At 39.8% G+C, this 12,988-nt stretch overlaps 2 protein-coding genes across 2 annotated transcripts in view; both read left to right on the forward strand.

Annotated features, from left to right (window-relative positions):
* LOC150076292 (major facilitator superfamily domain-containing protein 6-A-like) overlaps positions 1-12,988 on the forward strand; it is a 112,798-nt gene that overhangs the window by 52,958 nt on the left and 46,852 nt on the right. The window lies entirely within an intron of this gene.
* Positions 2,059-7,924, forward strand: LOC150076293 (major facilitator superfamily domain-containing protein 6-like). The gene is made up of 3 exons (XM_090387839.1): positions 2,059-2,116; positions 4,607-4,706; positions 6,462-7,924. The coding sequence occupies exons 2-3, from the start codon at positions 4,616-4,618 to the stop codon at positions 7,922-7,924; spliced, it is 1,554 nt and encodes a 517-aa protein (XP_090243965.1). The 5' UTR covers positions 2,059-2,116; positions 4,607-4,615.

The following is a 12,988-nucleotide window of genomic DNA, read 5'->3' on the forward strand; positions in this document are numbered from 1 at the left end:
CTTTCTTTTTTTGGGGTCTCTGCCATGAGTCCCAGGGTATTTAGCTTGGGGTTCGTTATTATCCCCTCGGCTTCCTCCTTGCTTTCCGTCTCAATTACGATACCAGGACTTCTTGTTTTTCGGATAGACTTTATCCTAGTGTCTTCGAATTCCTCTTTGAGGTTGTTTATGACTTTTTGCTTTATTTGTTCACTGGAGGGTCTCTCTTCTGCGGTGGGTCTCAGTATGACGATGTTCGGGGTTTTCGATAATACTTTCTTTTGTTGGATTTCCACTTTGTTTGTTTTTTCTGCCTCGTTTGGTATATTTCTCAGCGCTTGGGCATATGAGGGGGCGCGCTGTGGCATTTTGTTTGCCTCAGATTCCATATAGGTTTGTAGCCGTGTAGAGATATTCTCTCACTTTCTAAGTATGTACCATAGAGAATTGTCTCCATTTTGTGATATATTGTCACAATTTGAGACCTCAGTCCGGAGGAGATCTTGTTAGGGTTCTCTTTGAATATATTTTCAAGGGCCGTTTTTAAAATGAATGTTTTCTCATAGACGGAGCCCTCTGGAAGAGTGTGGTTCAGGGGTGGTTCCTGTTGTTTGTCATCGTTGTTTGTTTCCCTTTGAGATGCTGTGTGGTCGGGCTGCTTTCTAGACTCGGTCTGGGAGCGGGTCACTCGCTTATTTTTTCGCTTGGCTTGAGAGGCCCCTGATCGGGTATCCTCCATATCTTCTGTCTCGTCAATAATGTCGAGGTGGTCACTTTGTGGCTGCATCAAGGATTCCATAATTTTCTGTTTTCCCTTCCATTTAGCGAATTCCGGATAACCGAGACAGTTCGGTTTATCGGGCGTATGTGGGATGATCTGGTAGGGCACTTAAAATGCTGTCGGACGATGTCCTCCGCAAATCTGTGGTTGAATTTGAAGGCACACAGGTGGTTATTGAAGTTTTGTGCTATCCCCTTCGGTCACTAAGGGGGGGGGGATAGCCTAGTGTGAAAATGCTCCCAGAAGAGCAGGATTACTTCCCATAGGGGCTTCCTGGGGCGCCGGAGGCGATAGTGTCATTAGTAATTCCGTGGAATGCATAGGTAAGGAGTTCACAGTCAGCCAGGTAAAGTTAATGGCAAGGGGGGGGAGTCACTGAATTCATTGCTTCTGGTTTAATTTACGCATAAAGCAGTTAATACATACAGCAGTTATGAGCACAGTTTGGTGGAGCAAACTTCCTGCTCGGTTTTAACATGGTTTTGGGAACCTCCCCAGTCAAGTGCAAACTACCGACGTGGCCACTGGTTTATATCAGTGCCTCTCTATGGCCCTGCCGCCAGCCACATGGTGACCAACAAAGGACACAGATAAAAACGCTGGTAGTTTACTAAATTCCCAGTAGAATATAAAATTAGTCTCACCTAGGGAATCCTCCGATTAAGTTCTTTCAGCTTGAACACTTTTTTGAACTATATGCACATTTTAAACTACTAAATTCCATTAAAAATCAGGAGCGCGATAAAACGTGTCCAGACACTAAAGCCGCCATATTGGACTTCGTGTTCATGTACACAGCAGGAGTGTACCTAATAAAGGGACAGCGCAGTGTATGTTATTATTATGTAAGTCACGGCTGCACTGGTGGGGTGTTCCAGAGGCGCCGTAGTTCAAGTGTACCGGGACTGACGTCAAAATGGTCAAACAACGACCCGACGCAAAACTGCAAAGGTCAGACAAAGGACATCACCATTTTATTCTGCAGCGAAATCAGTTGCGACACTTTTTGAATTTGATGTGTTAATACAAGGTACACATAAACAGTTAACTTTAGCAATATTTAACACACCTAATATATGTACGTGTAATATACTCCTAAATACACGTACGTGTAAACGAAAAATTGCAACAGCGCCTCTACACCACATGGAAAGCTTCGATCTTCGTCATCATTTGCTTTGCAAAAAGCTGCACTGTTACTGGAAGCTCCCACACACTTAATTCGTTTTTGATTTCTAGGTCCATCGTAAAAACAAGGGTCCGGAGTATCGATTTCAGGAGACAGCAACGTAGAAAGGGTGAGAGGGGTTAAAAACGTGGATAAAATCAGAAGCAGTGACTGATTAAACAGGAAAGGTAAGATTGTATAATTTTGTCACCTGAAATTGCGCTCTTTTACATCAAAATAAGCCAGTTGAATGTGAAACTAAACAGTTTATCCCATATGGTATGTCCCGAATAAGAGAACGAGTGATCAAAACTTAAGAGTATTTAACAGTCGATTTTCCATTTTAATAAAACTTTAATGAAACATTATATATAAAACAATCTCCGCAGTAATTTTAGTACTTAAATCATTAAATATATTGAGAGGAAACTGATTCTGGAAATTCTTTAACACCCTTCAACATAAATAACCAATCGCTGTACTCCAATTAATAAACGATTACCAGGCAGCTTCTAACCCTCAACAAATGGAGAATTATTTTCAGATTACTTCGCGAATTGAAATTACCATCCATTACAACACATTCATCATAAAAACACTGCTTAAATCCTTTGATACTTTATCTAAATCCATATTGAGTTCAACGATACCCAAAAGGCTTTAGCTTCTTTCTAAAAAAATTACTTAAATGACCCTGAACAAATTCCCTTAATTGCCTCGGAAAAAACACTCATTTCCACTAATCTCATTACTACGTGAAACGATTAAAAGCTCCTTTGAAGAATCAATTTATTCCCCTCGTTTTAAAAGGGTATTTATGACTCCCATTTGCAAAGAAAAAAAGTCCAAATCGCAGATCAAGAACCATTGCCATGTGGCGTTACTAAATATTATTTATAAATTTATTTTTGATAATTTTGAAGTTATTTTCAGCGATATGTTTTACATTTTATTCTTACATTTTGATAAACTATATTCTTTTCTATATCTTGTAAGTTTAAATTCTTTAGATTTAGTAGTTTACGAATTTTTCGGATCTGCGTAATGTTTCGTTAATTTATTCATGGTGCAAGATAAAGACCTCCATAATGGGATGTATGCGGGTCCCAGCTTTGCCATTAATGGTGGAACCCGCCACAACTATATGGAGCGCCATCAACCACGAGAGATGTCGAGAATCGTGGGCGCAATCTAATATTTCAACATTGGGTTTGGATTATAATTGAAATGCGGCTCGCACCAATAGTACTCGTTTACTCCAAATGAAATAACGTATAAAAATTCATTTTCAAAATTCATTGTAGGCTAGAAAGGGGCTCATCAGAGAACAGAAGTGTGTTCCATTTGCCAGGGCTCCAAGTCACATGTTCTTGGAACCAGTTTCGACAAGCTCTATGGTGGTTTGGGATTAATAGGATACAAACCTCTGGCTTCGTTGCGTAGAGTCCACTTGAATTGAGCCTTCTTAACACAGTCCGGTTGGAAACGTTTTCACTTGGGCGGCAGCAACCTCAAAGGACATTGGTGACAGGAGATTCGGGCTTCCGTCTTGCTGATAGAGCAAGATTGCTGTCTGTTCTGGTTGGCGTAGGCCTTCGGACGACCTTGGCCATCTCTTCTTGTAATGGTTCCTTTCTCCTGAAGTTGCTTCCATAGTGTCGAGACGACACTGCTTAGCACATTAAACTAACATATAACCTTCGCCTGCGACTGCTCGCCTTTAAGTCTTCCAACGGTCCGCTATCTCAAAGAATCATCTAAACGAGGATGACTTACCATCCTGAGTATACTGGAGATGTGGCTATCCCACTGATCAAGCCAAAAAATGGGAAGGAAGTGAGTGATTGCTACCCATGTTTTATAGGCATGAATAATTTGCATAATATGCTTTCTAAAGTTATTAATAATTAATAAGGTTATAAATGGTTAATCACATTACAAAGTTATAATAAAGTTTAAAGAATCTTAGAAGTTACGCTCTTCAGTTTGTCATAAATCTGAATACCACAATTGACTAAATTCTTCTCCAGTGTCTCTAAAACACCGTCGTGGGAAGTTGAAAGCTCGGAACATCAAAGATCAACTGGAATTGGAATTCAAACTGGAACTGGAATTCAAAGATCAATTGGAATTGGAATTCAAACGGGAATTGGAATTGGAATTCAAACGGGAATTGGAATTCAAAGATTAATTGGAATTGGAATTCAAACGGGAACTGGAATTCAAAGATCAACTGGATGGTAACTTTGTGAGGATAGGGTTGCATGGGTTGTTTATCCATTTTATTTTTATTATCATTTATTTAATACAAATAGTAATACACTTCACGTACTTACTTTTAAAGACCCTAATAACTTAAAGATCTCCCTTCTGGTACGATTGAAAAAAAGAATACTAAGCAGAGTAATCCACATAAATGATTTAGGAGGCTAGAAGGCCCAAATTTCTTAATATCCGTTAAAGAAAGATCTACTGTTAAGTGGTAAAATAAATTCATGCTACCACCACTGATTAAACTTAGTAATCTTGATAATGATATTGATAACACAATGTTTTAACCATATCACTAACTCAACTTTTATTAGATATTTATAAAGCAAAGTTAGTAATCAGATAAATTCTAGAATTATGATTTCTATCTATATCACACTAACAAATTTTGGGTTTTGACTTTGTAGATATCCACGATGAAAAGTAGAACGGCCCAAGTTCGAGACTGGTTCAGGGTGAACAAACCTCTTGTTCCACTGAGGATTGTTGTGTTTTGTTTCTTTTCAGGTGAGGAATATATTGCTGTCTTGTTTTCTTGTTTTTTTTTTCTCTTAGACCATATCACTACGCTTCTCTTTTGATTCGCTGAAACAAACCATTTACTTGGTACTTTAGCAGTGGAAAATGTCTCTTTATTTCTAAGAAACTTAATCTCAGTTACAGCAAAATATAAATACAAAGATACACTGACTAGCCTCTTTAATAGACACAACTGCCTAATAGCGAGTAAGTCCCATTCTAACCTGAGAACAACCTGGATTAGTTGTGGCGTGGACTCAACGAGGTGTAGAAATCATGAAACAAGGATGTTGGTAATGTAATATCTAACTGGTTTATGACTTCTTTATAATAATTAACTATTATTAAAATCACAGTCAGTTAACAGTCAGCCGAGCTATATTTACATCTTAAAATTGAGTTGTAGGTCGATCACTTCTAGAGTTGCAAAAAATGAGATCGAACAACATAATAAATCACAATAGAAGTCCTAGCATTGTAGATCTTGTTGAGGTTTTATTTAATCAAAAGTTGGCTGGAGGAAAGGATGTCATGGTACAGAAGGTGATAAATCTTGGGCAGAATTCCAGTACATTCTGGAGTGTGGCAGATGTCGAAGATCGTGTTTAAGACAAGGAAAATCATCATGAGGTCAATTTATTCTGTTAGTTAGAAGATAAGCAACTCAAACAAAGTTGGATCACCACACTTAAATCCAATCGAACCCGTGTGGAACCTTTGGGCTCGGCATTGCACGCCGACAGCCAACTCCTTGGTCTCCTGGTGACTGCACTGGTGGGAGAATGAGATTTGTTGCCACAGAATCATACAGACACCCTTATATTGATCATGATTCACCGCTGTCAGGACTGTTTAAACGTCGAAGGGGATCATACGCTTTACTGATGTCATGTTACCATATTTTCGAGCAACTTTTGTCGACTTATATAATGTGACCTTTTTGGTAATTCTTATACAACCCCTATAAAAGCGCCTTATAGAGGACTTTTATAGGAATTGAAGTTTCTCGCGGTCTCCTCATTTCATCATTATTCCATGTTACACCGCATGCCAAATTTTTCCTCGCTTCATCTCAAGCTGCACGAGTTACAGCACGTTTTCCGTTAATTTTGTCGAGCAGTGTATTAACTAAGGCAAGCCACGCTCAACAAAAAAAAAAAAAAAAAATTCCTCCATAAACTTGCACAGTCCTTCAAGTCTAGAATTCATCCATATACATCCATCATATATTCTCTCCTCGTATGTCGGGCCAGAATTGCAGATCCAGAACATTTTTCCCTTTGTCCCGGCATTTTTCAATAAAGACCTTGTATTTCTTGAGTAAATCATCAGTATGTTTATGTTTTAAGTGATTAAAACGTGTTTTAAGTGATTAGTATATACACACACACACACACACACGATAACCATACACCGTTAATAACCCTTAAAAGTTGATACATGATTGGTCACATCATCTATTTTCTCAACTGGCAGATTATAGAACTCTGGAACTGTTCTATTTTTCAATTAATCTATCGAATTGTATTCGGAAACTTAAATACATTAAAAATTATTACTTTTGTACTCCAATTAACATACATAAGAGTTAATTAACTGCTATAATTGTTATAATTCTAATTGTATTATAATTGGTAATTAAGAATTATCTATAAAAAGTCAGAGAAGACAAGAGATATCAATATTTTTCTGACAATATTTGGAATGCAACTTATATTTCGCTTTTTTGTCTTTTTTCTACAGCGTATTATACCCTGATACCATTCCTCTTCATCCACCCGAAGCAGTTGGGATTAACGATTTCTGAAACATCAGCCATCCTTACTTTCCTTCCCATTCCTCAGATACTGGCTGTTCCACTGATCGGGATGATTGCAGACAAGATTGGAAGACACAAACTTGTCCTTGTTCTTTGCTTATTTATGTGCGTTGTGACGGCTACAGGGATTCTCTTCATTCCACCAGCCCCTCAGTCTTCCTGTAAGCTATATCCAGTTGAAATTACCTGCGATTCAAGTGAACAGTTCCATCTGTTGGCTGAAGGGAACTGCGGCAATAACTCCACGGGAAATGCAACTGCTCAACTGCTCGAATGCAATAGGCGATGCTGGAACAGTTCTGAACATCATGAATTCGGATCAGAACCGTGTTCCGAAGAAGAACAGCTATGCGGCCAAAAAGACAGCCAACCAGAAAATATCACCATCAATGTACAAATGTATGGTCGACCTGGAAGTCAGTGCAGTTATCTTCTTCACCCATCTGAGTCCAATTCTTCGTTCTTTGAAGATTTATCAGGAATGGTCTGTGCAGAAAATCGCAATTGTTCATTAATTTGTTCAGTACTTGAAATTTCCCAACCGGCTTCTGAAAAATTGCATTTCAAAAAAAAATGTAACAGTGTTAATTTTCAAGACAAACTTTTGACTGTTATTGTGACATTCATTTTATATCTCAGTTACATGACTTTTTTGGTCTTGTGCTTCCGGTTTATGGACGTCACAATGTTGGGAATGGTCAAAAAACATAATGGAGACTTCGGCAGGGAGAGAGCGTGTGGTTTAATTTCTGGTATTATATTTTCTCCTCTATCCGGATACCTTGTGGACATCGGTAGTCGGGGGGGAAACCACATGAATTATTTCCCCGCATTCTACTTCTTCGACGGATTGGTGCTTTTGACAGCTTTTGTAGTCACATTTTCGAAACTAGAGATCGCTGCTCCTACAAAGAATGTGTCTTTGAAAACTGTGACTCTCTTTCGAAACCCGGAGACCATCTTGTTGCTTATTGCACTTTTCTTTCTCGGGTCACTCTGGGGATTTCTAGAAAACTTTTTAGGTTGGTTTTTGGTTGACCTGAACAGCCCCAAGTATCTAATCGGGCTTACCAACACAGTTTCCGGGTTGGTCAGCATACCAGTGTTGATGATATCAGGATGGATCATCAAGAAGTTTGGCAGAGTGAACGTCTTGGTTATGGCTTTCTTTGCCTACCTCATTCGTTTATTTGGGTTGTCGTATATGTACAATCCATGGGTGGTGTTGGTGTATGAGGTCATGAAGCCCCTCACCTATCAGCTTTTGTGGATTTCTGCTGCTACTTACGGTGATGCCCTTGCTCCAGATGGCCTCATAGCAACTATGCAAGGAATTCTTGGAGCAATCCATTTCGGCACAGGTGAGGACAAGCTCTTTAATGATTAACCCTTAAGTTGAAGTTTGAAATGTAGAAGTAAATTGCGTTAAATGCGTCTATACTCCAAAATAAATGTTTTTTGGTCTGCTATGAGTAATCTTGTTAATCATACCACGCTTCAATTTTATGTTTTCTCGCTTATATTTGATTTTATTTTTTATTTCTTTAAGTGAACGTTGAATATAATGGAAGGTATAAATGAAAATTTGAATCTATTTCATTTAATCACGTATGGGTTGCTGAATTCGCTTCAATCGATCACCTAAATTGTTTTTGAATAATTTAACGTATTTGTTCTCTACTTTTATTCATAGTTTTTTAAAAAATTTCGTCTTCACTTTGAGAGAGGACAGATTTCAAACTGTATTGGAAACAACTGGACCATTTAATCGCAGGAAAAAAAAAAAACAATTTGAAAACTATTTATTACGGTCACCCAGAAAGTTATTTCAACTACCCGTGTTCATTGTGTCGATAAATCTTCCGGGTTGGTCAGTATACCAGTGTTCTCTGGTCGATTTGCTGCTTTTCTGGACGAACAATCCCAGTTTCTATGGAAGAAAACGTTGCTATCTACGCCTAAGACCGGCTAACTGAGCCCCTGAGTGATAAAGACATAAACGTTCCTCGTGTCATCGACGGGATTCAAACCCGGGCCTTCATTTATTCGCAGAATTACTAAAACAAAAGAAACTATTATATTTAGACCACCCAAATAATGAAATTCATCTGCCATGCTGTGTGTCTTATGTCTGTTAATCGCGTGTGTTCTCTGGTGGATTTGCCCGTTTTTTTGCTCGACGAAAAACCCCATTTTCTGGGGAAAAAACCTTACTATCTACGCCTGAGACCGACTAACTCAGCCACAGAGTGGAAACTTCCAGCAAAGCTAACGGTGTTTGATAATTTTAAATTTTCAAAAGGGTAGCTTCAGACGATGGGAAACAAATATAAATTTCATTCCGCAGATGGGAAATAATATCAGGTTATATTTTTGGCCAATCAGAAATCGTTATGTCTTTGTAAATAAGCGTACGCTAAAGGGAGTTTGCTAGTTTGAGAAGAAACATCCAGAAAGATATGTGACGTCAAAAACTTCAACAGGATATGACTCTGGATACTTTGGGTACACTTTGCGTACCCAAACTCCTATAGAAAGCAACATTTTTTTTTTTTTTTTTTGCAAATATTATCTGTCTCTGTGTTGAGTCTTTAGTATTAGAAAGAAAAATAATCTTTTAAGCGTTAAACAACTGCTTAATTTTAAATGTTAAATAGGTTTTACACATCAACATATACAGAGGTTAGAGAAAAAAAACAAATTGCAGATAAACTTGATAACACTTCAAGAAACACTGGTTTAATTTTCACCTTTTCAAGAACAGGTAATAATAACCTTTTAACACTTGTTTAATTTTACTTTGGAATAGATTTTACCAACCAATATTGCAGATAAAACGGAAAAAACTTCAAGGAAACATACAGGTTTAATTTTCAAGAACTGATGGAACTTTGGAAGGACTTTAAGAATACAGATATTTATTTTCAGGTCTCAACAACACATGGAAATAGCAAGGAATTTATCTTTTAGGAAAAAAAAAAGACTTTCATCCCACATGGCTTTTCACCCCGCACACAAGGTGCCACGTCTGCGATGCGGTGGCGGCCGGTCCACCCCCACACACCATAAACACAGTCTGCATGAGTAGCACAGTGGTATCGTCCCCGTCCTCCCCACACAGGGTGAAAAAAGGCCCTGGTTCGAATTTCGTCGATGACGCGAGGAACTTTAATGGGCTTTTTTTTCACTCCATGGCTCAGTTAGTCGGTGTCTGGCGTGGACAGCAAGATTTTTCTCCAGAGAAACTTGGGTTTTTTGAGTCCAGCAAAACAGGCAAATCAACGGAAACTATGGCCACTGTTGAACTGAACATTGATGAGGAAACGCTGTACTCCACGAGTGATATTATCCCAGCAGTTGGAATGTGTGATGACACTGAAGAAATCAGACCCACGCTGGTCTCTAAAAGAGCAGCGAGAGAGAGAGGTCGCTCTCAAACATGAAAGAGAGTTGCGATTTCACAGTGAAAACAAGTAATTCAGGAAAACCTGAGCCAAGTAAATGAAAACTCGGACAACACCCACAAAAATGCTGAGTCTTCCCCCACCCTGGAACCCTCACTCTCTGAAGGGCCAATCCCAGACCAGATGCTAGCCCTACAAGTTTAATTGGAGAAAAAGCTAAAGGAATCCTCGAGTAGGATAACCGTAGTTCTCAGAGGTAAAATAGTGACCATATGGACTAAGCTGCAAACAATCCTACACAAAGTTCACTTGGAAGCAGAAGCGAACAAAGCCAAACTGGAGGCCTACAAAGAGAGTGAGGCAAGAAAAATGCAACAGAGCCCCCCTCCCCCCACATATCCTGACACGCTGATGATCATGCAAACAACAGAATAAACTGCAGACAAACCAGCCAGAGTAGGAAGCTACCCCTACTGAAAACTCCAAATCTGGTTGCCCTGAGAGCCGCTGCACGAGAAGAAAAATCTACAAATGAGGAGATCAAAACAAAAGTCATAGCGAACACGAAGGAAGACTTAAAGACAACCAGAATAAAAGGAATACGGAAACGCCAAGCGTCGGAATTTTCATAGAGATGGAGACCAATGAAGAAGCTCAACAAATCATAAGAAATCCCAAAATTACAACACTGGGCCTCACCGCCGAACCCCCAGGAGGAAAGGGCCGACAGTGATAATTTTTAACCTTAGCAATGGCCTCACACCAAATCAACTGCAGGATTAGATATATAGACGAAATCTGCAAGATACCTAACCGGACCATGACCAACTAATAAATTCTAGATATTCCAACCAAAGCAAAAACAGTGGAGACAGGATGTGAATTGTGGAACTGGCCCCCAAGGTCTGGCAGGTCATCGAGGGACAAAATCGGATCTTCATTGAATGGGGAAGTCGTACATTTCGAAAGCATGTGGTCATACCAAAGTGTTACTGATGCTGAAAATTCGGCCACTCTTCCCACACATGTGCCCAATTGGAGCAAAACTTGTGGTCACTGCTGGGAGAAAGGACATCACTGTACAAACTGCACAAACAAAACTAAGGAACCTGTATGTGCCAACTGCAGGCTGCAAAACTAGACCACGCACATTCTATCAGGGACTCCAAATGCCGTATATACTTAAAAGTACAAAGCACATACCAACTATGAACTGATTTAGGGAACAAGCCCTAAAGGTTACAACGACAGAGTGCTAAGCATACACCAAATAAATGCACAGCGAGCCCGAGCGGGTGAGGACAAAAGTGGATGAAGAAAACGCAGATGTAATAATAATACAATAGCCTTACACACACACACACATGGGTAAAGTCAGAGGCTACCCAATGTCCTACAAAGTTATACAGACGGACGAAGGCACCCCATGGACGGCCGTTGCGGTTTGCAATCCAAACATAACTGCCACTATGAGCCCACAACTTACCACACTTGGGCAGCAAGTGCACACATCATCAGTTCAGTGGGAGAAATCTTAATTATACTCTACAGTCGACCAAGAGAAGACATAAATCTGGCCATAACATACTTACAGGCAGCCCAAAATATCCTCCAGGGCTGTAGAGTCATCGTTGAAGCCAATGTCAAATGTAGGTCTCCAGCGTGACACAGCAGAATGCAGACCGGCAGGGCACCAACAATGGACTCCAATTAGAAGGATTCCTCTCAACCTCATCCTTCACTGTTCTGAACCAACCCTTCCAACTACCTACCTACTGAAACACTCTATGGGAAGCAACCATAGATATTATCATAGCCACAAGAAATGTTGCAGCATACATCACTGATTGGTGGGTATAAGATGCCTGGACAACATCTGACCACTGGACAATAACCTACTGGATAATGAGAATAATGGCAAGAAACCCCATAAGCAGACTGATGCTGAGCAGATTCAAGGTAAAAAGAGCAAACCCGGAACTGTATAAGGATCATTTATAGGCAAACTTGAACCAACTGAAGAACAGGATGACTATAGAAACCGAACAAATCATGTCTTGCAGCAGGACATAACACAACTCATAACATCCTCATCGGAGATCGCGATTAGAAGGAGAAAACCAGCCACCTCAGAAAAGCCCTGGTGGACTCCGGAACTTAGAAGAATGTGGAAGGAAGCCCAGAGGAAAAGGAAAGAATTCCAAAGGGCAAGAATAATGTGGCCATCAGAGGAAGTGGAAATCGTGCGACAGCGAAATGCTTACACTGAAAAAATCAAGAAAAATAAGAGGGAATCGTTGGAGAATCTCGTCTCCACAACAGGCAATACTGATACCTAGGAGTGGTGTACAAAATCACCACAAATAAGTTCCCTGGGGGGGGGGAAGTGTACAATTCCACAAAGATGCTGCAAGGCACAATAACAAGACATGGACGGAGTCCACCACCAATATTCTAAATGTAATATCCAGAAACCACCTTCACTAATGCTGCTTAAGCAGCAGGAATATGTGATGCAAATCAAAATTACACAACTCAGCGGCAGGAGCATCTTTTCACTATGGATGAGCTACAGGCCCCACCACTGAAAATTAGGAATGAAAGATAGAATGAAAGAATTAGGCGAAGTGAATAATGCCACAAAGACGCCGCAAGGCACAATAACGAAAACATGGAGGGGAGACCACCACCAATATTCTAAATGTAATATTCCAGAAACCACGTACACTAATGGTGCCTAAGCAGGAGGAAATACGTGATGAAATTCAAAATTACACAACACAGCGGCAGGAGCATGCTTAAACTATTGATGAGCTACAAGCAGTAACGCTGAAAATTAAAACCCAAAAAGGGTTTTAATTTTGAGTGCTGCGGCCTGTTAAAACTCAACAAGACTGTGGATCATGAGCCTGAACTCCTCCTCTATCTCTTTAACACCCGCCTACAAACAGGGAATTATCCAACACATTGGAAGATAGCCAACCTAAAACTGATCTTAAAAAATCCTGCTAAGCAACCTGACCAACCAGACTCATACCATCCTATAG

The sequence above is a fragment of the Mastigoproctus giganteus genome, chromosome 13, assembly GCF_048544385.1.
Source record: "Mastigoproctus giganteus isolate SK-2022 chromosome 13, ASM4854438v1, whole genome shotgun sequence".
Taxonomy (NCBI): Eukaryota; Metazoa; Arthropoda; class Arachnida; order Uropygi; family Thelyphonidae; genus Mastigoproctus; species Mastigoproctus giganteus.

Excerpts from the sequence above, each read along its gene's own strand:
- LOC150076293 (XM_090387839.1), top strand. The coding sequence starts at position 4,616 with ATGAAAAGTAGAACGGCCCAAGTTCGAGACTGGTTCAGGGTGAACAAA. Across the intron at positions 4,707-6,461 it reads TGTGTTTTGTTTCTTTTCAG|CGTATTATACCCTGATACCA; the intron begins GTGAGGAATATA and ends TTTTTTCTACAG.